The sequence below is a fragment of the Lynx canadensis genome, chromosome D3, assembly GCF_007474595.2.
Source record: "Lynx canadensis isolate LIC74 chromosome D3, mLynCan4.pri.v2, whole genome shotgun sequence".
Classification (NCBI taxonomy): Eukaryota; Metazoa; Chordata; class Mammalia; order Carnivora; family Felidae; genus Lynx; species Lynx canadensis.
The window spans coordinates 88,263,602-88,288,078 of NC_044314.2; the positions used below are offsets into that span (position 1 = coordinate 88,263,602).

Consider the following 24,477-nt stretch of genomic DNA (forward strand, 5'->3'; position numbering starts at 1 on the left):
AACCCGAACAAGGTCACGTGCTCCCTGGCAAGGAGCTGGGAGAGGAGGCTCGGGGGGAGAAAAGACAGGGGAGGAAGGTGAGAGATGGGAGACAGAGGGGTATGGGTGTGGGGGCAGAGGGGGAGAGAGACAAACACAGAGGGAAACGGACACACAGAGACTCACACGTAGGGAAAAGAATCAGGGAAACAGGACACAGAGGCAGAAAAGGCGGTAAGAGACGGAGATCGACCCAGAAAACACAGGAGCCTGGGCTGAGCACCCGGTCAGAGGTGGAGCTGGACTGAGCCACAGAGAGGAGCCACGAGGGCAAGGATGTGCAGGCCGGGGAGCAGGAGAGGAGTGGGGCCCCCAGCACATCCCCCCTCAGACGCCCCGGGGACAGGCCAGGAGGCTGGGCCTCGGCGGCCCAGGGGAGCACTCACCCTCGGGGACACGCCCCTCCGTAGCACGGGCCCCCCCATCACCTGGAGGGCCACAGGGGCCCCTGGGTCAGGGCTGCGGCAGGCCGGGCCTCACACTCCCGGCTCCCCGACGCTGGAGCCGACTACTGACCACAGCATTCCTGGACTCTGGTTCTGCAATTAGCTGGCAGAATGTGGCCCCTCCGTCCATGAATCACGAACCATAAACCACCGCACCGTCACCCGCCTTGGCCGGTGACTCAGCTCGCAGAGGATGCTGTTTCTTCGGCCCAGCCTACAGCCCGCCCGCCACTCACGGCGAAGTCCCAGGGGCCTGGGGCCAGCACCCGGGGGCTCAGCTCTCACCTGCCAAAGCTCAGGCGCGAGGGGACCGGTGGGGGTGGGCGTGAGGGGCCGCTGGGCCCGCCTCTCCCTCTGTCAGAATATGGAGAAGCTTCTGGAAGGTGGATGGCACCCTCTGTTAAACGCAAACGTGATCCTGATATGCTCCACGTGGCCAGCACACATCCCTTGCCTCCAGGGCCGAGCACCGGGGCCCCCGTGCGCCTCGCCTCTCTCAGGACGACGCGCCGACGGGCGACGCTTTCCGTCAAGGAGTTGTACGTTCTACTTTTGTAACCATCCAAGCTTTCAAAACGCAACCATCAAAACGATGAACAAACGGCTTGGCTCAGGGCGTGTAATGAGGGTGTGACAGGGCGGGGAGTCACCTGGGTGGATGCAGTGACATCTCGCTCTACGCGCTGCGGTTACGCATTCGAGAAGGTCACGGCCGCCGTGAGATGTCATTTGCAAATAGGAAAAGATGCAGGATTTGTCCATCGCATGGACCGGCCAGGTCCCCTTCCTCAGAAGGGGCCTGCTGCCCCCGCTCAGCTGTCCATGGCCCGGGGACCAAGACCTGGCCCTGTCAGCCCACCTCAGGACACCCGGGAAAGGCCATTTCAGCTCAACTCACCCATGGCGTCATCCCATCGCCTCTCCCCCAGCCCCTCTCCTCATGGTCAATCTACGCTGCCGGTGAGCCCGTGCCACGCCTCAGTTTCCCCTTCTGCCACGCTGCTCCCTCCCCACCCCCTCCGGGGGGCCCTCCCCAGTCAACGCCCCCCCACCCAGGCTGAAGCTCCGAGTGGCCCCAGACCGGCACCCGGCGTTGCCGGGTCCGTGGCAGAGATGCAGGCTCCCCGGCCCCGCGGAGGAGACCCTCGGCTGGACGCCAGCTCCGTCTCGGGTTCGTGACTCAGCCTGGGACCCCCGCAGGGGCCGGCTGAGGGGACAGCCTGGCGCGGAGTGAACGTGACTACTGCAGTCAGTTTGGAGCAGAGGGCGGTGTCCACTGCGTTCTGGGGAGAATAACTTCCTGCCGTCAGCGCCGCAGACTCGAGCTCTCGTCCCCAGACGCCGGGATTTGCGCCGGGAACCCATTTCAGTCCCACCGACGCAGGAACGGCGAGGAGGGGGGCTCCGGCAAAGACATCAGGGGCATCCCCCCGTCTCTGGGCCCGGGCTGTGCGCCAGCCAACTCAGGAAAGGCACCGGCCACCCGGCCTGGAGAAGGACCGCCAAGCCCGCTCGCCGACACCCTGAAGCACCGCCTCGCGCCCACCTCACGGCCTTTCATCGGCACCGTCCGCGAGCTGTCAAGACAGCCGTGCCCGGCGGACGCCTTCCCAACAGCTTCCTGAAAGATCACAGTCTGCTATTGCTCTGAAAGCAAAGCTTTTAGCCCTGGCATGCAGTAGGCACTCAATAGATGCCCTTGGATGAACATAATATTGTGCATCTGACACCGGGTGGGGAGGGCCCACCACGGGGCATCTGTTGGGCTGGAAAGCTGAGAGGCCCCTCGTGGCCATCCTTAGCCACCGCGTGGCCCCCAGCCACGGAAGCCACAGATAGGCGCCACGGCCTCTGCGGTCACTGGTCACCCAGAAGTGGGAGGGGACGCGCGGCGGTCTGGGGGTGCTAAGGCAGACTGCAAAAGGGTAAGAGAGGGAGAGACAGACCAGGGAGAAAACAGCCCTCGAGGTCTCCCAGAGACACTCGCGGTCCAGGGAGCAGAGGAGAGCCGAGAGAGACGGGAAGAGCTTCCAGGAGCAGTTGCCCCACGAGCGGAGAGGGAGACCCAGGCGGGCTCGGTGGGGGGGGAGAGGGGCGGTCCACCTGCTGCCTGGACCCAGCACAGCCTACACGCACAGCCCCCACGGGCGATGCGGTCAGTGAGGCGCGGCTTCCACGGACCCAGCCACACGGCCACAACGTGGCAGATGGGACCCCTCGGGCTCCCATGGCTGACGGTGCCAGGTCTGACCTCCTCACCTATAAACCGGGGATCATCGAGTACCCCCCGCCCCGTAAGTCCCGGAGTTAAAACGCGTCCCGCCCTCCGCACAGACCCCGGACTCTCCGTCATCAGCTCCGTGCAGTCAGCCGCGGCGCTGGCCCATCACGCCACAAGGCCGGTCGGTGACTGCGGATTCTGACAGGGCTCCCGTGTCTCGCCAACTCCCCCGGCCTCTCCCTGACAAGGCTGAGACCACCTAAGTCTCCGTCCGAAACTGAAGGGACCCGGCAAGGTGGGGCAGGCCTGACTCGCTCCCCTCAAGAAATAAGTACACCCCCGATGGCTCGGCCCCCATCCGCCTGAGGAAGAAGCCAGGACAGGGGAGGCATGACCTCCTGGCCGCCGTGGCCCCGTCCCAGAGGCGTCTACGTTTCATCTGCTGGAAGGACCTGACGTCTGTCCTCCTGTGGCTGCCCAGGAAGACGAGGGGGGCCGTCTCCGGGGCGGACAGGAGGGTTGGGAGACAGAAGTGTGGGCAAAGGGAAGGGGCTGCAGGGTGGGACCCGTGGCCCAGGGGCGGGCTGCATGCCGCTCAGACACTAGGATGGGGCGGCAGGGGGTCATCTGGGCGCCTTCTGCTCCCCAGCCCGCGGTTGGGCACCCTGCACGATCAGCCTCCGGCAGCCCCTCTTCCCTCCCATCCGTTCCCTTCGTCCCACCATCAGCCCACGGGAGGCCACCGCCGCCTGCACCCATCCCACGCAGACGTGCCCTCGCCTACTCCAGGCCGGGCTGCGGGGACCCCGCCTCCCCACGGGCAGATGTATCGGCAGGATCACGGGTCTTATAAAACCGAGGAGAAACAGGGGGGCCCGGGCCCCACCAGTAACTGCATCTCAGATTAACGAGAGGGGCCGAGGGAACCGCGTCTGCCGTTTATGTCACTGTCACGGGGCAAAGAAAAGACTTACGGCCCCAAAGCCAACGCTCGGCTTTGACCCATTTATTCCATATTTATGAACAGGGCCGGTGTGCCTGGCACAGAAGTCCTTCCAGGATCGGCATATAAATCTCTGTCCCCGGGAGGGGCCCGGGCCACACTGGCACCCTAGCAGCCCCAGTGACCAGAGGGAGGGGAGAGCCACCAAGACGCGTCCCATCTCCCAGGAGACAGGGGCCTCCTGTCCCGCTTCCTCCCGCCCATTTGCAAGAGGCAGAGCGCAGAGGCATCCTTCCTCCATCCCGGGAGCCCCAGCCCGAGGCATCGGCTTGAGCAGAAGCCAAACCTCACCACAGAAGTGGCGCAGACGCTACGGCTGTTCCAAGACAACACAGACAAAAAGAGGAAACAGACGTTTCTCCTCTGCTGGAAAACACTCCCGGGCTCCCCAGGGCCCCGGGCTTGCCTGGTCTGGCCTGTCCCAAGTCACACAGTCCCTTACCACGCGGCCTTACCATTCTCGAATCCAGAGGTCTGACGCTCGAGGCTGAGGGCAGACTGAGAGCAAATACGATTAAGAGGGTGCTTATCGCGACGGGCACCGAGTGACATATGAAAGAGCTGAATCGCCGTATCGCACACCTGAAACTAACCCAACGCTGCACACTTTCTGGCGCTACAATTAAAAACTTAATTTCAAAAAAAGAGCAAATGTGAGTTGCCTGACCTACACAGTGTTTTGTTGTTGTTTTTCAGTTTACTTATTTGAGAGAGAGAACACGCACAGCATGAACAGGGAAGGGGCAGAGGGGAAGGGAGGGAGGGAGGGAGGGAGGGAGGGCGGGAGGGAGAGAGAGAGAGAGAGAGAGAGAGAGAGAGAGAGAGAGAATCCCAAGCAGGCCCCTCACTGTCAGCACAGAGCCCGACCTGGGGCTCAATCCCACGAACCCTGGGATCATGACCTGAGCCGAAATCAAGAGTCAGGCGCTCAACTGACTGAGCCACCCAGGCACCCCTTGGTGTTGTTTCTCATGCACCCTGAGATTTAAAAATCAGGCAATTTCACATAAATCCCGATTTTCAGCTTATCGTCAAAAATCGGCTCTTGGCAATACGAGGCCATCTGGCCAAAGGTCAGCTGGAACGGACACGCGTGAGCTCTGTAAGTCGGCCACGGGCCTCAGCACTCCCTGTCGCCTCTTACGGACGCTGAGGTCAGGTGTGAGCCACCATTCACCATCACGTTTACGCTCCTGCTTTCCATAGAGAAGAGAAACGTCTCTACTCACTCAGCAAACACGAGGAGATACAGGGTCCCATGACCTTTCCCCAATCCTTCATTCAAGACCCTGGAAGGTGCTGCTGGGGCGCCTGGGTGGCTCAGTCAGTTTAGCATCCAGCTTTGGCCCAGGTCACGATCTCACGGTTCGTGAGTTCGAGCCTCGCGTCAGGCTCCAAGCTGACAGTGCAGAACCTGCTTGGGCTTCTCTCTCTCTCTTCTCTCTGCCCCTCCCCCACTCTCTCTCTCTCAAAATAAATAAACCGTAAAATAAAATAAAATAGAACCGGGAAGGTGCTAAGACACCTGTTTCAAAGACTCTGAGGGCGCGGTGCTCACTCATACCCCTGTGCCTTTCACCTGCTGCTCTCTCTGCCCAGGACACCCTCACCTCTGTCCCTGTTCAGCCGAGGGGCCGCTCCTTACCCTCACTTTCGAGGGCCTCTGCTGTACGGGAGCTCACAGGCACAGGGCCAGCACGTGGCGTCAGAACCAGGTACGTGCGCTGGTCCCTACAACGGCAAGGAAGTCCCGGTGCCCAGCACGAACACCACAAAGTCAAAGGCGTGGCCGCCAGGACCAGAGATGCGGGACACGGGCACCCCCAGCCCTCTAGGGCTTGTCCGGGGATACCCCCTCCCTAAATAACCCTCCCTCGGAGTCAGAACCCTCTCTCCTCTAGGGCCCCCCGCCGCGCCACCAGGAAGGGTTTCATAGCCCACCCACGGTGCCCCCACCAAGGCAACGGCACGAGCGAGGGCAAGTGCACCTGTATCAGGTGCTCAGCAAACACCCCAAAGCAGGACTTACTTGTTTTAATCTTTTTAATGTTTATTTATGAGAACGAGAGAGAGAGAGAGAGAGAGAGAGAGAGAGAGAGAGAGACAGCATGAGCGGCTGAGGGGCGGAGAGAGAGGGAGACACAGAATCCGAAGCAGGCTCCAAGCTCCGAGCCATCAGCACAGAGCCTGATGCGGGCTCGAACCCATGAACTGTGAGATCGTGACCTGAGCCGAAGTTGGGACGCTTAACCGCCTGAGCCGCCCAGGTGCCCCGAAGTAGGACTTATTTTTAAATAAAAAAACCTTAATTAATTAATTTATTTTTACATAAACCTACAGGCCTCTATTTTGCCCCAGTCTTCACCGCTGTGCGCCTCCTGCCTCAGCACATTCGTGTCCCCTGCCTGGAATTTATGTGAGTTTGAGCCTCTCGGTCTAGAAAATTCCCAACGGCACTTCAGTTTCTCTTTGCAGTGAAACGGCTCCAGGCCAGCAAGCCTTGGTTTTCCGCATCTGTTAGATGGGCAAGCCGGCCGGGCAGCTGTGGCCACATAACACTGAAGGCAAAGCCTGTCCGCGGACCAAACGCCGCCACCCTTCAACGACCCAGCCGGTGAGAACCAAAGCTCGGGCCCGAGTGTGGCAGGGGGAGGGGGGAGGGGGCACTTAGTCTAACAACAAACTCGCTCCCCGGATCCCGTGTGGCTTGGCCAACAGGAAAGTGGGTCCGTGCCGCCGAAGCGTACTTCCCAGAAGGCAAGAGAGGAGGAAAGGGACGTGGGCTGGGAACCCGTCTGGGGGACCTGACCGCAAAGTGGGGGCGTCGCAGAGGGCACCAGGCCCCCACTGCCGATGGCTGAGCGCGATGACTCAGGACCCTGTCCTGGGCGGCCCGGGGAAGGGAAGACGCCGCGTCAGGGAGCACCCGCTGGAGGGAGAGCTTCCAGACCCTCCCGTCCCGGCCCCCACCACTCCCGGGTGCCCCGGGCCAGAGGCCCCAGGGAGGCGACGGCTCCGCCTGCTCCCGGCTGCACCCAACAGCCACACCCCCGAAGGCCTCCGCACGCACGTCCGGCCTGGAGCCCTCCTAGGGCAGCGCCAGCCGACCTCCTCCTGGAGCCACGTGCTCCCAGCACCTGCCCTCGGCCGACTGTCGACGGCCCAGCAGTGAAACAAATCCACGCCGTCCCTCCGTTTCCCACACGATCACCTCGGAGCCCCCTTTCACACGTGTCCTACTGACCCCCACCGTCTTTACCATTATTTGCCGAACACGCCTTCAAACCGACTCCTCGTCTCTCTAACTCAGAGGTATTTTCCGTACCGGACCGGGCGGTACGGATCGTAGGCCTTGCGGCTTCTGTCGTGACTGCTCCCCTCTGCTGCTGCTAACAGGCGAGCTGCCACGGTAACAGGGAAACGGGCGGACGCGGCCGTGTGTCGATAAAACTTTACTCGCAGAGAGAGGTGGTGGGCCGGACTCATTAGCCTGCAAGCCATAGCTTGCCGAACCGTGCTTTAAGGTAAGTGATCCTTCGGTCTCCTCCCGAGCAGTCACGTCTGACAGACTGGCTGCCTTTTGCTTTCAGACACGCAGAACGGTAAACACAAAAGAACTGTAATCGGTTTTTAAACGTGCCGTGTGTGAACCCAGCCCGAGTCACCCGGAGAACCCCGTCCTTGCTCAAGGGACGTGGCCCTTTTCACCACGGGGATCACGATTCACCAAGCCAGGAGTTCCAGAATTTTCCAGGCTAAGAGAGGGAAGCGGTCTTTCTCCTGGCGCTCCTCTCTGCCGCTGGGGCGGGCCGAAAACCCCCAGACAGGGTCTCCCGGCCGCCCCCGAGGGGGCCCGAGCCCGCCGCGCCGACGGTCACACGCCCCCCCTGCCAACGGCCGCAGGGCACGCCGGGAACCAGCCCCCAGAGCCAACCCCTCCCGCCTCTCACCTGGCTCTTGCCGCGGCGCCGGTAGCTCCTCCTCACCAGGCTCTTGTAGTTCTCGTTCTTCTTGGTCAGGTAGTAATAGAGGACACACTCGGCCACGGTCTGTGGGACACAGAGGGAACACCGCGTACAGCGCGAGCGGTCAGAGCAGGCGGCCAGGAGCCAGAGGCCTGGGTTCAAATCCTGCCTCTTCCGCATCCGACCGCTCACCTCACCTTCTCGGCGGCGTGAAGGGGATGCTGAGCGCGTGTCTGAGAGCGGCCGCGAGGACAGAGCCCTCAGGACGGCGCCCGGCACACGGTACACACCGCGGACCGTGTTACCCGGCCTGCCGACCGCCGCCGTCGAGGACGGGGACCACAAGGGGTCACCTGCCTCCCCAGGCCCTCCGACTCCCACCTGCATAAACTCAAAGTGTGCCCGGGTCGGGCCTGGGTCTCCCGTCTCTCAGCCCAGCCCCTTCTTCCCCAACCCCCGGGGCCCCGAGTGCCCTGTGCTGAGCCTCGTGACCCAGCCGGACTGTAACGTCCCCACGCGACCCTTCGCCTCTCGGGACGTTTATGAGTGTCTCTGCCTTGGTCTTTCCCACACCACTCTGGGTCTGAACCCTGGTGCCACCTGCTGATTAAGCGACTGGCCCGCCCCGAACTCCACCACCTCTTGCCCAAATGGGACCCGTAAGACGACGGGTCCTCAAAGCAAACAGAATCAGCACGGCCGTGCCTGCCACCTGTGACCACAGGCCAGCTCCAGGTGACAGCTGGCTGACGCTGGCAGCCGTGACGGACAGGACGTCAGATGTCGCCGTGGTGCTCAGAGCGGGAGCCAAGACTGGGAGCCTCTGGAGGCCGTTCCGTGAGGTGAGGGCCGCTGGGTGCCGAGGCAGGCTGGGCCTCAAGCCCCGGGGCCTCTGCCCCCTCCCAGAATACACGTGGGCAGAGGCTACTGCCCTGGTAAACCTGGCCCACCCACGGGGGCCCGCGCGAGCGTGGAGAAAACCACTGAATCATCAGATGCCAGTATTTGCAAGTCGGGCGACGGGGGTGCCCGATGTGCCCTTGAACGGTTCAGGGGCGCGCCTTCCGCGCCGGACGACGGGGAGCCGGCCCTAAGCAGCAGCTGCCCCCGCAGACGGGCACGGGCTGGCCGGCCCACCGAGCCCCCGGCCGGCCATCGGCCTCGCTCAGAACACGCCTCTCCCCAAAGGCACGGAGCACAGTTGGCAATCCCTGCTTCAGACCCTTCTGGAAGCTCTATTGAAGTCCCGTCCTGAGCTGCCTCTCAGCCAAAATACACCCTAAGGTCTACTCTCCAGTGGAGAGACTCTGATTCCCCAGTTCCCAAGCAATTCTGTTCAGTGACCGGCTTCTGAGACCCTCACCTCCATCCCCGAGGAGCCCTGACCTAGAGCCCCCTGGGACTGTCCACACCCCCAGCACAGAGCCGTCACGAACTCAGAGGAAGGCCGTTTACAGGGCTTGCTTCCCCACGCGCGTTTTTCAGGCACAGAGAGATTTCATCTCCCCGCGTTGCCTCGTCTGCCTCCTCCTATGGCTATCAGCTCATTAAGGGCAGACACTGGGAACAACTGTTCAACTTTAAAATAGCTGCGTGGCTCCTGCCCAGACGGCCCTCCCTCGACTGAAAAGCATGAGGCCTCCAGCAGCTGGGCATGTTGTAGGGCTAGGCGTGGGCAGGTGCCCCCGCCTCTGAAGAACCTGATTCAAGGGAGTGCAGCGTAAAACCCCCCGGGGACAGCAGCCCAGAAGTGAGCCTTGCTGGACGCCCTTCCCGCTCCGCCCGACGGCACAGGGTCTCATCCAGACCCCGCCCAGCTTCTCCGGGCTCTGCCCAGCCCAACGAAGGGTGCAGAGTGGCAGCCGGGAGTGAAAAGGGGCCCTGCCTTTGGCTGGCTTTGGGGGCGAGCTCGGGTTTGAGCAGCAGCTCTACGGAATGTTCGTCCCGGCGGGATGAGGACTTACTGGCCACACGCCTGGCTGGCATCCGGGGTGTCGGAAAGCACAGAGTGGCCCTCGGAGGGCCCAACCCCCTGGAAGAACGCCACCCTCGCCTATAAAGCCGTAACTGGGGCGCCAGGCACAGCATGGCTTCCAGAACCTGTGCCCAATCCGCAGGGACGCTCGCTGCCACGTCCGAGGCGCTGGCCGGGGAGGCCGGTGTGCACAGCTCTCCCGGGTTTCTGGGCCTGGTGCTCCGCCCCCTGGGCCAGCAGGGGCGGGGCCTGCGGCTGCTTCTCAGAGGAGGGAGCAGGAGGAGTGAGGGGGGAAGGAGGGGAGGAGGGACAGACAGAGCAAGGGGCAAGCTCTGCGGGCAGGGAGGGAGGGCCCTGGGCGCCAGGGCAAGGGGCCGCCCACCGGAGCGGACCCCGGAGAGGCGCGGAGCGGGCAGGGCGGCCGGGCCGGCGTCTGGGCGTGGGGGCAGCGACTCACCTTCCTCTCCAGGAATGATGCGATCAGGCCGAAGTTCTTGGGGTGCTGCATGAACCTGCGGAAGGAGAAGGACGGGCGTAAGGCCCGGCCACGGGGGGCTTCCCGGCTGGGCGGGCGCCGAGCACACGGGCGCCTGCCATCTCCGCGGGCCCGGCTGGGCGGGCGACGCCCCACTCGGAGCAATTAAGCCCAGGGGGGTGTGGGAAGGGCGGGCGGGCGAGGGTGAGAGAGGGCGTTCCTTGGAGTGAGTCACTGGTTTTAGCGCCTTTGAAAATATATTTGTTTGTCCTGCTGGAGGCGGCTTCCAGGAAAAATGAGGACACTGCACGCAGCTCTTTGGTGGGGTTCCCCCCCTTGTAAAAAATGCCTTTGTTTCTATCTCCGGCCGGGTCTGGGAAGCTGGGCCTCGCCCGGCCCACGCGGGCCCTCGCAGCCAGGCCACAGGTCAGGCCGAGAACCGCCAGCCTCCCCGGGAGAGCGGGGAGCTGGGGCTCTGCGTGCCCGCGGGGAGGCGGCAAGAAAGGGCTCACGCCGGAGGGGGTGCGGGGTGCTGGCACCCCACCAACGGGCTTCCCGCGAAGCCGGCAGAATTACTGGGAAAGACTCGGCAAGGCTGAAATGTCAGGGCCACGGGAGCAGGCGGGCAGCGGGGGCGGAGATGTGGGTCACGGCCGCGGGGGCCCCAGGGAGGCTGGGTGGGGTCCCTGGCCCCGGCCCAGCCTCGGCCTGCCGGTCCCCACGATGCGCCACTAGCCGCGCAGCCTCCTCCGGGGAGAGAAGGAGCCACTGGCGAGGCGGGGGCCCCGGGTCCCACGAGGGAGCCCGGGCCAGCGCCTGGTGCTCTCCCGCCCGGCCCTCCAGATGGCTGGGCGGGAGGCCAGCGGGCCCCTCCCCTGCTCCCCAACCAGACACCGGAGAATCCGGAACGGCCTCTTCTCTCTTCCAGGAGGAAGCCAAGAGTCAGAGTGGCAGGCTTCCCCGCCTGGGATCCTGCCTCAGGCAGCTTGCAAAGCTGGAGCCGGCCTAACGCCCTTCTTTTCCAGACAGAGTCCCCTTCCCCTCCCTCTCCCTGCCCCAGTGACATTTCCTTCCCACCTAGATCCCTTCCTCGGAGTTTCTCCTAGAAGAGACGGAGTCCCAGGAGATCAGGTGTCAATCCTGGGAACCCCCTAGCTCACCTCTCCCACCGCCCTCCAACCTGCACCTGTATCCACATCTTCCGCCAACGATCACCGAGAACTTCCTGCACACTGGGCACCTCTCGGCAACTAAACAAGGGAAGCGCCGTTGCTATACCCACTTTGCAGATGTGGAAACTGAGGCTCAGAGAAGCGGCGCGGCTGCTGGGGGTGACAAAGCCTGTCAGCGGTGGGGCTCTAGGCCACTGCGCGTGACTTCCGGAGGCCCGAGAGCCATCAGTCCTGCCCTGACAACCTTGACCGCGACCACTCTCCCGGAAGGACACGTGGCACCAAGCTGAGGCTCAGCAGACAGCAGCCCAGTCCGGGTGCCCCACTCTTCTGAATTAACAATGAAATCATTAGGTGAGACGAGCAAACGTGAACTCTCCACAAAGAATGAAACACAGAAAACACCCCAGAAGCACCTCTCTTTTGTTTGTCTGTTCGTTTTAAAGAAAGCGTAAATAAATAAACACATCAAACGTGCCGGGGGAATTTAAACGCCTAACGCGGCGTAAGTGCTAGCATCCGTGCCTGTGGTCCGTCACTGGTTTAAAATGAGACGACAGGGTACCCGCGGGACCTGACCCTGGCACAACCACATATGTGGTTGTGAGGACTTAGAAACGAGCCACCGAGTCACGGGGTTTTCTGCCTCTGAGCGCTCAACCCCAAACGCCCCTGGGCCCTGCTCCCCGCGGTGCTGAGGCTGTGCTAGGCACTCGGGCCCTCCTTCAACCGTCCCTCTAGTTTCACGGATGTTTTAGAATTTCCATCATCAAAAGCTAGTCCAGAAAATACAGTCTCCCGCCACGACCCTCATCAGTCGCTCCTCCTGCACCTCCCCGTTCTGGTGCGGCCACATCACCCCTGCATTGCCCACCACCCAGAATCATCCCTGCCCAGCGCCCCCCCAGGCACTCTGGGCCACCTGACCCCGCAAAGGGCAGAGACAGCCCCAGGCCCCGGCCGGCGGCTGCAGAACGTGGTCGCGTCCCCTGGCCACGAGGCCTCCTCCGGAGGCAGAATCTGTTTCCGACACCCCCTTCTGGCCAAGCGTGAAGCCCTCCGCCCATGCCTGAGTTTCCCGCCCGCCCAGCTCACGGGGGTCTCCGCCCGGCACGTGGGTCCATGGGATACAACTTCTGCGTTTAGTGGAGGGGACGAGGATTTTATCCACCTACCAGCTCCTCACCCGTCTCCCCCAAACACTCGGGTCGTTCTGTTCTTTTCGTTTCAGAAACCCCAGGCCTCATCTCTTGGCACGCAACTCCTGCCTCTGCTCTCCAAAGCTCTCCGGCTCCCTGGCCCCCTCCCGCTCCCCAACGAGCCTCTTCACTGCAGCTGAGCCCTTGCCCTGGAGCTGGGGGAGTCTGAGTCCCTCTGTCCACCTTCCGTCCTCCACCGTTTGTGAGCTGTGTGGCCCTCCTTAAGTGTCTTACCCTCTCTGAGCCTCTGTTTCCTAACCTGTGTAATGAGGATGGCCTGATGATGCTCTTATGAGGCATAAGAGGGACAAACACACAAAACCCCTGAAAACACATCTGCACGGTGTCTGGGAAGGAACACGTGCTCAACGAACAGCCGCTTTCAAAATGACACCAAAGGGCCATCGGCCAGCCACACACCCCTACCCTCCGGCCCAACCTCCGAGATCCTCTGGCCTCGTCCTCCCCACCCACAGAGCCCCGTTTCACATAAGGCTGCCCTGGACACTTTGTACCAGGCTGAACAGCGTCCCCCGAATTTCACGTCCACCCAGACCCTCCCACTGTGACCGGATTTGGAAAGTTGTTCTCTAAGGAAGCAACCAGTTCAGACGGGTCACACGGGAGTAGGGTGGGCCCTGTATCCGACACGGCCGGGGTCTTTACAGAAAAGGCAGACACAGACAGACACACGGGAAAGACCACGTGAAGACAGAGGCAGAGAGGGAGCGATGCGCGCACAAGCCACGGGAGGAGGAAGGTGGCCGGGAGCCCCCGAGGCCGGGGGAGGGGCAGGGGGCCCCCTCCCTCAGAGCCTCTGGGAGGAACCAACCCTGATCAAGGAAGCCTTGATCTTGGACTTGTGGCCTCCGGCGCTGGAGTGGGGACAAACTTCCTGTTGCCGCCAGCTACCCGGCCCATGGTCCCTTGTCACAGCGGCCCCAGGGAGCCCGTCCACGCCTCACCAGGTAGTGCTTCCCAGGACAGGAGAGGGAGGAGGGGTCCACGGAGGCCCACAGCCGGCCAGGGGCCACTCACTTCTCCCGGAAGGTCTCCTTCTCCTGCTCGCTCCACATGTTCATGACCTGGCGGTCCTTGTACACCTTCATGGGGTCGTCCATGAGCCCGTTCATGTTGATGAACTTGATGCGCTGCTGGTCAGCGTCGTAGAGCATCGGCGGGATCACGGCCAGCTGGCGCATCTGCTTCTCCAGGTTCTGGAGGGAGGACAGGGCAGGGGGGCCCGGCTCAGAGGGCTCCAGGGGGCGGCCCGGGGACAGGGCGGGGGAGGGGCGGGAGGGGCCCTGCCAGCGAGGGGGGCCCGGGGGGGGGGCCAGGTGGGGGGAGCCCAGGTGGGGGGGGGGCCCAGCTGGGGGAGGGGGGCCCAGGTGAAGGTGCCAGCGTCCCCAGCAAGGGCGGGGGAAGGCGGAGCCAGAGACAGAGGGAAGGATGAGTTAAAAATAATAACAGGCCATGCCGGCGGAGAGAGAATTTAAAGGCAGCCCCGGACAGGTTTATGGTGGACGGGGCTGTAAATTAAATGTGGAGCACAGCAGCCGCCTTATCTGCAGCGAGAGGGGGGCAATGAATCTTCTCTTTGGAAATGCAACTGCCGTAAAACACGACAGGAAAGATGTTCAGCCAGCTGGGCCAAACCAGCTCAGGAGACGGGCCTGGCCATCCAGGCTCCGAGGGCACACGGGACAGGGAGAGGGGCCGGGGGGGGGGGGGGGGGGGGGGGGGGAGGGGCACGGACCCACCCCCTGCCCGCCACCCTCCCCAGCCCTGGCATCGGCTTGGGATCCAGCCCGCCAGCCCCGTGCGGGCAGGAGTCGGGCGGGCTCGCTCATGATGCATCGGGATGGCTGTTAAGGGGCTCCGAGCCACCACTCAGCTGGGCTCATTTCCCCAAATCTCCATCTGAGGAGGCAGGCGAGGGCCCAGCACGGCCAAGGTCAGCGAGTTCAAAGGATCCGCTGCCCGGCATCCCACAGCCAACCTCTCCTTCAACATCTGGAATCCCAGCAGGGGCACACAGCCCTGCGCCCGGCCCAGGAGGACCCCCCCCAGCCCCGGAGGCCTGAGGCTGCCAGCACTTGGCACAGCCCTCCAGAACTACCATCTCGGCCGTCGTCCTCCCAGAGGGGCACTGATGGCGGACCACGGCATGGTCACTGCACGCTGTGACTGTGGAAAGCTTCCCGAAGGATAGGGCGTCTCTCCTCCCACCCGGCCCCCTCCTTCCCGCCCTCCCAGGGAGTCTCTGCCCTGAATTCCCCCTCTGACCACCCACCCCAAAGGCCACCCCCTCAACAGCCTCAGGAGGCCGGTGGCCAGGACCTGGGGAAGCAGGCCTCTGGGCTGGGGGCTGGGGACGGGAACACTGCATCAAACTGCGATGCCCCTCCCCCTTGGCCTTCAGGCGGGAAACACTGGGGAGAGGGCCCCCCACCCTCCTCTTGCTTCCGGGGCAAAGTGAACCCAGGTCCTCACCCCTGTGGGATGTGCACATGGCCACAGATAGCATCCGTGGGACGAGAGCCACAGCAAGCCCGCAGGCGTGACTGTGGACAAAGGCTCTCCGAGTTCTGCTTTCTGAGGACCGAATGGCGTCCGAAATAGGGACGTACCACGTGAAGGTACTTTTGTCACTTTTTCTTTAAGTTTTATTTATTTACTTAGAGACAGAAAGAAAGAGCAGGGGCAGGGGAGAGGCAGAGAGAGGGGGGGGGCAGCGCAGAGCCCGACGCAGGAGCTCAAACTCTCAAACCGTGAGACCACGACCCGAGCCGAAGTTGGACGCTCAACCGAATGAGCCACTCCGGAGCCCCGCCCCCGCCCGCCACGTGAAGTTTTAAAAGGAAGGTCTCTCTTCGTGGCCAGACAGTCTGAATTACCCGCATCAGAATCATGTGGGTTACTTGGTAAAAGCTCAGAGTCCTGGGCTCCACCCCAGATCAGCTAAATCAGAGCCTCCGGGGGTAGGGCCTAGAAATCTCCAGTTTATACGGGGCGCCTGTCCCCCAGGACTCCTAAGTCTATGGCACAGGAGAATCGGCAGCCAGGGCAGAGCTGCCCAGAAGCCACCTGCCCCGTCCAGCGTGGGAGCGACCAACCCACGGAGCTGCCTGGCCCCGAACGTGTGGCGCATGTGACCAAGGAACCGAAGGTTCAGCTCTGTTTCCTTTTAGTTAACTTCGACGTAAACAGCCACGTGCCGCTGGTGGCTGCCACAATGAACCGCAGCCACGCTACTGGATCCAAGTCCCCCAGGGAAGAGGAACGCACTCCCCTCCTTCCACGACACGCCCTCGTGTCCACCGTGTTGTCGGGAACAAGCAGGGTGGGGGCCTGGCACGTTAGAAGCTTGGCCCCCAAGACCCGGAAGGGACCAGGTGGCTACCAACAACACTTCCGCAGGGCAAATGCCTCGTCTCCCTGCTTCCTGACCATCTCTGGGCCCCCAGACCACGGCCGGGGTCACTCAGGCTGAGTTCGGGTTGTCCAGCCCCCCGTCTTCCCCCCAGGGGACAAGGAGAGCGTGCTCACGCTGGCAGGGCTGGGGGTCCGGCCTGGTGGACGGTCAGCGTGCTGGGAACTGTCCAACCGCCCCCAGCCGGGGCACTGAGAGGCTGGCCTAGAAACCACAGTTTTCAGGCACCCCTGCCTCTGGCTTCCGGTTGGGCTCAGTCAGTGGGAGGCACCGGGAGGCGCGAGAGGCAGGGGTACTCGTCCCCCAGCCCCCCTCCGCTGTGGCCCTCCCGGCCACGTCCTGCCAGATGGCCACAGCCCAGCGACACGCCTTTCTCGGCTCGACCTTCAGGCGGGAGGCAGGCGATGGACGGCCACTCCCGCCGGGCCTCAATGCCCTGCACCGGTTCTGCCCACGTTTCAGGGACAAGCCCCTCGATTTCAGCCACTGGGTGAGCTCTGCTTCCCGCCAGGACGCTCCCACGCGTGGGGGGCGGGGGAGCGAAGCCGAGGCCAGGGTCACGGCCACGCTCTTACCTCCTGCTCGGAGAGGCCATCGATGATCTCGGACACCTCGTGCTCACTGCGGGCGGCCGACATGGAAAGCCCGCTGCCCCGCTGGCCCACCCTGCTGGAGACCAAAGGGACACCCTCAGGACCAGGCCGGCGGCAGCAGGGGCCCGGCTGGCACCACGGCGCGGACCGAGCCCACAACTTCCCCAGGCGCAGGGCAGAGTGTAGGCGGCAGGGAGGGAGGCGGAAAGGGGCCAGGCCTCCCATGCCCACAGGGACCGCCCCAGGCTGGGGGCGTCCAGGAGCCCCAGCCCTGACCCAGGAATACCCGAGACGCTCAGTCCTGCCCTCTCCTCGGATGCCCCCGAAGCCCAGCCCACAGATCCATGTGTGTGGACCTTTGCCTCAGTTCCCTCCCTTGTCACACCCGGCTCTCAGGCCTGGGGGGAGGCACCGGTGAGACGTGGACGCGAGCGTCCAGGAGGCCCGGAAGGGGCACTGTCACTGCCCGCTACCCGTCACCTCTCTGCGTAACAGCAAAAGCACAGCCACACGCCCCCAGGCAACCGACTGTGCGCCGGGCCCTCCCTGCCACGCAGCCCTCCCGACCACCAGGGGAGACCGGCAAGCACCCTGATCTGGCCGCAAAGCCAGGCGGGCGGTCCCCTGGCCTTCGATCCACACCCAGCATCTCAGGCTCTGCTGCCCTCAGGGGCCACGCGGCCCACGTGAAGGAACACAGCTGGGTGGTACCAGCCCGTGGCACGCGGGAAGGACAGACCGCTCCGCCAAAACGTGTCTCAGTTTCTAATCGGCACTAAGGCCAAGCAGGCTCCGAGCGACGCATCCAGGGGCCCGATACGGCCCCTGCATCGCCGGTTTGAGCCCTTGCTGCGCTCGCTGTTTCACACCAGCCCGGGCTCTTCCTGACCCAGGCCCCTGAGGTATCTTGAAGGAACGGAGGCGGTGGGCGGGGTGGGGGGAGGAGGGGCGGGGTGGGGGGAGGAGGGTCGGGCTCCGGCCCCGGCTCACCTCTGCATGCGCTCCTGCAGCTCGCGCTGCTTGCGGATCTCGGGGAACTGCTTCTCGTAGTACTCGCGCACCTTGCTCTCCTTGGCCCGCCGCCGGGGGTTGCTCTCGATGCGCTCCACCTTCTTCTCCCAGGCCTCCATGAGCTGGTCATAGCGCTGGCAGAACTTCTGCTCCTGGGGGATGCACAGCGCGGGAGCACCGCTTAGCGGCTGGTCCTCCCCTAGGCGCCAGGCCCCGGCTCCGTGCTCCCCGCCGGCGCTGCACGCGGGCACGCACGCTCACGCGGGCACACGGAGACGGGCTGAGATCCAGACACACACAGTCACGCGCAGGAGCACGCACGGCAGGAGCACGCGAAGACCCGGGCAGACCCTAACCCCAAGAAAACGCACAGCCTTCCCTGAGCGCCTGGCTGCCTCTTTCCCTGGGGGATGGGCCACCGGCCTGGCCTCCTTCTAGAAATGCCTCGTCCGATGCAAAAGCCACCAGCTACAAGCGGCTAACTTCAAATCACACTACGTAGCACTTAAAATTCCGACCCCGGTCCCCCAGACACGTTTGTCATGTGGCAAAGGGCTACAGCACACGCAGGGACCACTCCCACCACGGAAGGAAGTTACGTGGGACCGTGAGGCTCTGGGGGTGTCTGTCAGGTTTGGGGCGGCCCCTAGAAAGCATCCCCTTTCTGGAAAGTTCCCCATTCCCTGGCCTCAAGCTCAGCCGTGGTCCCGGGTCCAGGGAGTCATCGTGAAAGTCCCGAGCAGCATCCACGGAGGGGCCTCCGCCGTCTCTCCTAGACAAGGAAGTCCCTCTCTGCGTCTACCCACAGTGCCGCGTGTCCTCAGAGAAAGGACCCCTGCCCAGGCAGGACCATAGCTGCCCGGCTTCCACATCTCCAAGGTGACCTGGGTCTCCAGCAGGGGGGCAGCGATAAGCCGCCCGTAAGACCCCAACCTCCCGGTCTCTAACAGCTGTGCGGGACAGATGGCACGGTCCAGGAGTCTCGCCTGAACGCCCTCTCAATGCCTCCCTCGTCCTCGTGACCGGACACCTCGCCCCACCCCGTATTCCAGCCCGACTCAGGCAACCTGCGACCTTGGTCTTTGGCAGACCCGGCAGCGCGGGAGCCCCCGGGCGGTGGTCAGGCCGGCTTCGGGGGGGGGGGGGGGGGGAGAGCCCCCCCCCCCCGGGAGAGCACCCCCCCGCCCCCCGCCCCCCGCTCCCGGGGCCCCATGACCCCGCTGGAGAGGAGGACGCGGTTCCGGCGGCAGACGACGGCCACGCCGCTTGGGGCGCTGTGGTGCGGACAGCCCCCGCGGGGCACGGAGAGCCCCCGCGGGGCACGGAGAGCCACGCCTCCTGCCGGAGAGCCACGCCTCCTGCCGGAGAGCCACGCCTCCTGCCGGAGAGCCTGTCCTCAGCCTGACGGAGCGGGGAGGTGGTGCTGCGGAGACCCAGCCAGCAGAGGAAGACCACGCAGTTACCGGGAAAGACGGGCAGGGTCTGGGCCCGCTCACGGGGGGCCTCGGGACCGTGCCCCGTGTGGGAGACGGCAGCACCCCGGACCCCGGGGACGCGACCGCTGCGTGGGGCCCCCGCGGGGTGGACCCGCCGCCCAGAGCAGGAAGCAAACTCGCCCCACGCTCGGGCTCAGGCTCACGGTGGAGGCCGGGACAGAGCCGGGCACAAGTCTCCGCGGAGGCCCGGGAGCAGGGCCGCCTGGGATCCCGGCAGGAGCAGCGGACGGTTACGCTGATGACGCCCGACGCCCCCGCCTTCCTCTTGCCGCGGGTGCGCTCGGTGTCGTGCCCAAGAACCCGCTGGCAAACCCGAGGTCACCGAGAGTCCCCGCCGTGTTTTTCCGGAGAAATCTTACAGTTTTGGCTCTTGCACCGGGGGGCCTTCAACGGACTGCGAATTAGCCTTTTTCCGTCGGGGCTGGGAGTGGGGTCCAGCCCCACCGTGTGTGAAGAGCCCACCCCCTCCCGCTGACTGCATCTGGCCTCCCGTCAAAAACCACCTGCCCACGGCGTGAGGCCTTCTCCCCTCCTGCTCCACTGCTCTCCGGGTCTGTCCTTGGGCCACGACCACAGTGCTCTGATTGCTGTAACTTTGTGATGCGTTTTGAAACCCGAGGTGACTCCCGCAGTTGTTCCCCGCCGCGCATTTTCAGGATCGTTTGGGCTCTTCAAGGCCCCGGCGGTCCCACGCGGGTCTCGTTCTGAGCGCCCACCGCCCGTCGTGCGCCACCCTGATGAGCACGCTGTGCGAAGCCTGTCGCTCAAGGGCCCGAGGAGGTGGGTGTTAATATCTTCACCGAACGGAGGAGTAAACTGAGGCCAGAAGCGGAGTGCTTTGCCCCAGATGATCAGCGGGGCCGAGTTTGAGGCCCTCCTGCCCTGCCAGGCGGGGCTTGATGAGAAATGGAGTTCCCTGACAACCGGGGAACCCAGGCTTCGGCCACGGGACGGGGAAAGGAGGGTGCCGTCAGAGAAGGGCAGCTGGAGCCCGCTGCCCAGGGCAGCCGTGTCCCTCTGACCTCAGGGAGGGCACATCCTCGCACAGGGCCCCCGCGGGGCTCAGCGGGACAGGTCGCAGAACCTGGCTTTGCTGAGCGCCAGGGCTCCTGCCCTCCCCGCCTCGTGTTGGTGAGGGTTGAGGGTGACGACCGACAGCTGTCCCCCCACCCGACCCCGTCCTGCTCAGCCTCGGGCCACGTAAGCAAGTCACGGATGCGGGGCGGCTCCAGGAAAAGCCCAGACTCAGAAAACGGGGAACTCAGAGGTGCAGGGACGTGGGAGAGGTGAGCAAACCTTCAGCCACGTAAATGACAAGGAGAGTGGGGACAAGTCGGGGGAAAGTGGAAAGGCAGACTGTGCAGAAAACAGCCGGTGCCCTCTGTGGTGGCTGAATGGTGACCCCCAGAATCTACACATAACTTGACCTTATTAAAAAAGGAACCTGAGACGAGGTCATCCCAGGTTAGGGAGAGCTCTAAATCACATAATCGGGTGTCCATGTGAGAGAAGGAAAGGAGACATGACCCTGTGGAAACAGAGGCAGAGACCGCAGGGACCTGGGCCCCCGAGGCTGGGAGAGGCAGCTGGGACCCACCCTAGAGCCCCCGGCCGGAACACGGTTCTGCCCACACCGTGACTTCGGACTCCTGGCCTCCGGAGCTGGGGGAGCACGCAGTTCCGTTGTCTTCAGCTGCCTATCTGTGGGAGTCTGTTACAGCAGCCTGAGGACACAGGGCTCCCTCCACGGTGGGCCCACCTCCTGCCTGACCCATCCCGCACGGCCACCACACTGTCACAAGCGCCCCCTTCGCCAGGAGCCCAAGCACGCACCTCAATCCTCCCTGCACCCCACCCCATTTCACAGAGCAGGAGGGGCAAGGCTCAGGGCGAGACCGCGCTCCCAGATACACGGCAGGCCCCGGTGGATGGGCTCGAACTCGGGGCCCTGTGCTGACAGCACAGCCTCACCGCCACCCCACCCACCGGTCGGGCCTCCCACGGGGCCACACTCAGCTTCCCAGGGAAGGGCAGCGTGGGCAGCTGACTCGTGGTCCTTAGAACCTCTAAGGGGTGGGGGCTCCGTGATCTGAGGGGGGCCGGCTCAAGGTGGGGGCGGGGCGTGCAGGTCAGAGGTCTGGGGGAGCCATCTGGACCAAACCCCTCCGCGTCCCTGCTGAAAACAATGCATCAGGAGCTCTGGGCTCCTTACAGAAGAACAGGAACGGGGTCGGGGGGGGGGGGGGAGGGGGAGGGGCAGGGGGCGCCCAGGCGACTCAGTCAGTTAAGCGCCCAACTCTCGATATCAGCTCAGGTCATGATCTCAGGGCTCGTGGGATCGAGCCCTGCGTCAGGCTCCTCTCTTGATAACATGGAGCCTGCCTGGGATTCTCTCTCCCCCTCTCTCTGCCCGCCCCCCCCCCCCCATTCTTGCTCTCAGAGTAAGTAAATAAATGTTACCCAAAAAAGAACAGGCTCATTCCAAACGCCCTCCCGTTGAACACAGGGGCCTCCGGACATGGGCTCAGCCCGGCCTCGGAGCCACCCGTGTTTCTTACCGGTCTCCGGCTGCTCTATTTTAAATAAGCACTCTCCCCACCCCACCCTCGAGGGGCCCCCAAGTGACCACAGCAAAAACTCTTCACCCCGTCCAAAACGAACCCCATCCCCAGACAGGGCGGCTGGGGCTCTAAGTGTGGCCACGGCTGGAAGATCACCGGGAACCCTGTCCGTTCTTGGGGGTGGTGGCGACAGAACTTCCTGTCCTTCAGGAGACACATGTGGAGGTGCCCGGGAGAGGGGTCCGGGTGTCGGCACCTGCTTCCCACCCTTCAACACAACTACGGTCAAGGTTCACACTCATGCGAACACGCACGCAGCAAAGGAACTGTGATCGACTCTACGTGCTGTTCGTTGTATTTGTCAGATCTCCTATTCGAAAATTCTCAAAATAAAGACTTCGTGTTGTTCACTATGTACTTAGAAGAGTAAATTAAGGGTCCCATCGGGTTTAGAATAAAATCTGAATGTTCCATCCTGGTCGAAGGTGAGTGTTTCTAGGTGATCTGGCTCCCACACCACTTACATCAACCGCGGCCCCCAACTCACGAACTGCACTCCAGACTTACCTACTACATGCTGTCCCAGCCTACCCGAGCTGGTTCTGACCTCAGGGCCTTTGCACTTGCTGTGCCCTCTGCCTGACACTCCAGATTTCCACACAGCTGGTCCTTCCTAGTCATTCCCATTCAGTACTGAGGTCACCACCCAGGACATGCAGGCTATCCCCAACCCACCCCGTCCTTCCACGTGGCCCTTCTCTCTCCGTCTCCCCTGCCCATCCCTGTGCCGGGCTCTCAGCAGGTCCTCGCTGCACATTTAACTCAATGAATAAGATGGGACACCCGTTTTCAAGAATCCCACCCACCCCCGTCTGGTCACCATCCAGACAATCTGGGGATCTGAGGAACATGAGAAAGGAGAGGCTGGGAAGTCTCACCCCATGGGCCCCTGGGGTCCAGAACGCAACCTGCCAGCTTCCCAGCCACCCAGCACCTGCGCCAGAAGGGTCTCCTCTCTTTGGGGACCTGACTGAGGTCTGGGGCCAGCGCAGCGTGGGTTCAGAAACTGGTTCAGAGGGACCATGCCATCAAGTGGTCCAATCAGAGCCTTGGTGAGATGGTCTGAGACAGGACAGCTCTCTCTCTGGGCTTAGAAAACTCAGATCTGCGTAGGCATTCAGGTCCCACAAAGAAACCCATCTGTCGATGTACTAACATACAGAGTTGGGGGGAAAAACCACATAGAAGTGAAGGTGAAACTTGATCGACCCACTCCTGAACTCCACCCACGTCCTTTCTCAGCTACAAATTTCTGTGCCGTTTAAGCCCACGTGAGCCAGCTCTTCCCACACGGCGGAGTGACTCCCCCTCTGTCACTGCCCTCCCCGCCCCCGCCGTGCATCAGTGATGTAAACAGGCACCCGAACCACAACAGCACGTGTCCTCACACACACTCTCCCTGCCTTGGGCCTGCTTCCCAGAGGAGACGCCAGAGCGCGGCGTGATGCAGGAGCGGCGCCCCCGTCCGTTCTGATGCAGCCGCTGCCCGCCAGTACACAGCCCACCCCATTCCCACCCCCCCCCCCTTCCAACAAGCCTCTCTCTTCCTGCCTGGAAAGGAGGGTCCTCTGACAAGGAACCGCTCTTCCGGGCCAACATGCTGCCTTCTCCCCTTCCAGGCTGGAAAAGGAGCGGCAGAATTCCCGGCCCCAGACCTCCTTGGGCAGCTGAGCCCCGGGGCCCCGGCGTCACCAAAGCAGCTGCTCCCCTTTCCCGTGTCGCCACTGTCCCTGGCCTCTGTCCACGGCCCGGACACGCAGCGATGAGACAGCTGCAGACCAGGAGGTCCCGGTGGGCATGGCCTGAAGTGGCCCAGACTCTCCAGGAAGCCTGGCCCAGGGGAGCGACCGGGGAGATTCCAGGGATGGCTTACCCATTGTTTCCGAGCGTGGTTCCTCCTCTTGAAGTACAAGATTAACTTTTTCCGCATCGCCTGGTTTCTAGGCAGGAGCAAAACAGCAATGGTCAGTAACGCAGGGTTTCCGATATTTCGTCCTTCGCTGAGCTGTTTCCTGAAAGCAAGCCCTGAGTGTGCCCCTTTACTGGTCCTCGGGGGGCTAAGAGACACCTGCAGCCCCCCAGAGGGAGCCGCGCACTGCCAGAATGCATCCTCCCTCTCTCCCCGAGGTGCCCTCGTCCACCTTTAGGCTGAGCCCGGCGTGCAGAAGGGTCCCGAGGGCGGGCAGGGTGTCAGCGCTCCCCGCCCCCCGCCACACGCACCCAGGATCCCTCCTGGAAAACCGGCCACAGAGAAACATCCACGGGCTCAGACTGGGAACGCGGGCAGGAGAGACCAGGACCCCAAGACCTGTGGCCACACAGAGACAGCCGTCCCCGGGGCTGGCTCCTGGGACAGTGGAGGTCACCCGAGCAGGGTGGCACAGGCTGGCGGCCACCGGAGAGGCAGGACCCCTCAGGAAGCCCCCTTCCTTCAGCCCCTCCCCACGGCCCCCCTACACAAGCGAGTGCTGCCACGGACAGCCGGTGGGCCTGGGGCTCAGGCGGGCCTGGGGGCGACCCTGGACGTGCTCACCCGATCTGGGTGTGGCAGCGGCCTCCCCGGGGAGGGCTGCTCCTTCCTCCTCGTGTTCCCAGGAGCGACCCAACCCCTCGCAAAGGTTGCAACCAGTGCCCCCGCCGGCCTCCGGAAGATTCCCGAGCCACCCAGCACCCCAACCTCAGGAGAAGGAGCAAGGTGGTGGGAGTCCCCAGGCCCTGACGGACGGGCACAGCTCCCCGAACACACACCTCACGGGGGCCGAAGGGCCCGGAACCAATCGGACACAGGGACCCCAGGGAGGGTCACTCTCTGCCTCCAGGCCCCCGCC

General features: G+C 63.6%; 1 protein-coding gene across 23 annotated transcripts in view; it reads right to left on the reverse strand.

The window, feature by feature from the left end:
• NCOR2 (nuclear receptor corepressor 2) overlaps nucleotides 1–24,477 on the reverse strand; it is a 183,099-nt gene that overhangs the window by 77,331 nt on the left and 81,291 nt on the right. For 22 of the 23 annotated variants that reach the window (XM_030336915.1, XM_030336912.1, XM_030336908.1 and 19 more), the window contains 6 exons: nucleotides 23,523–23,589; nucleotides 17,512–17,684; nucleotides 16,504–16,597; nucleotides 13,534–13,712; nucleotides 10,107–10,161; nucleotides 7,660–7,758 (listed from right to left, as the gene is read on the reverse strand). In XM_030336915.1, the coding sequence (XP_030192775.1) occupies nucleotides 7,660–7,758; nucleotides 10,107–10,161; nucleotides 13,534–13,712; nucleotides 16,504–16,597; nucleotides 17,512–17,684; nucleotides 23,523–23,589 (667 nt within the window). The remainder of the gene's footprint in view (nucleotides 1–7,659; nucleotides 7,759–10,106; nucleotides 10,162–13,533; nucleotides 13,713–16,503; nucleotides 16,598–17,511; nucleotides 17,685–23,522; nucleotides 23,590–24,477) is intronic. The other variant, XM_030336910.1, reaches the window with a different exon arrangement.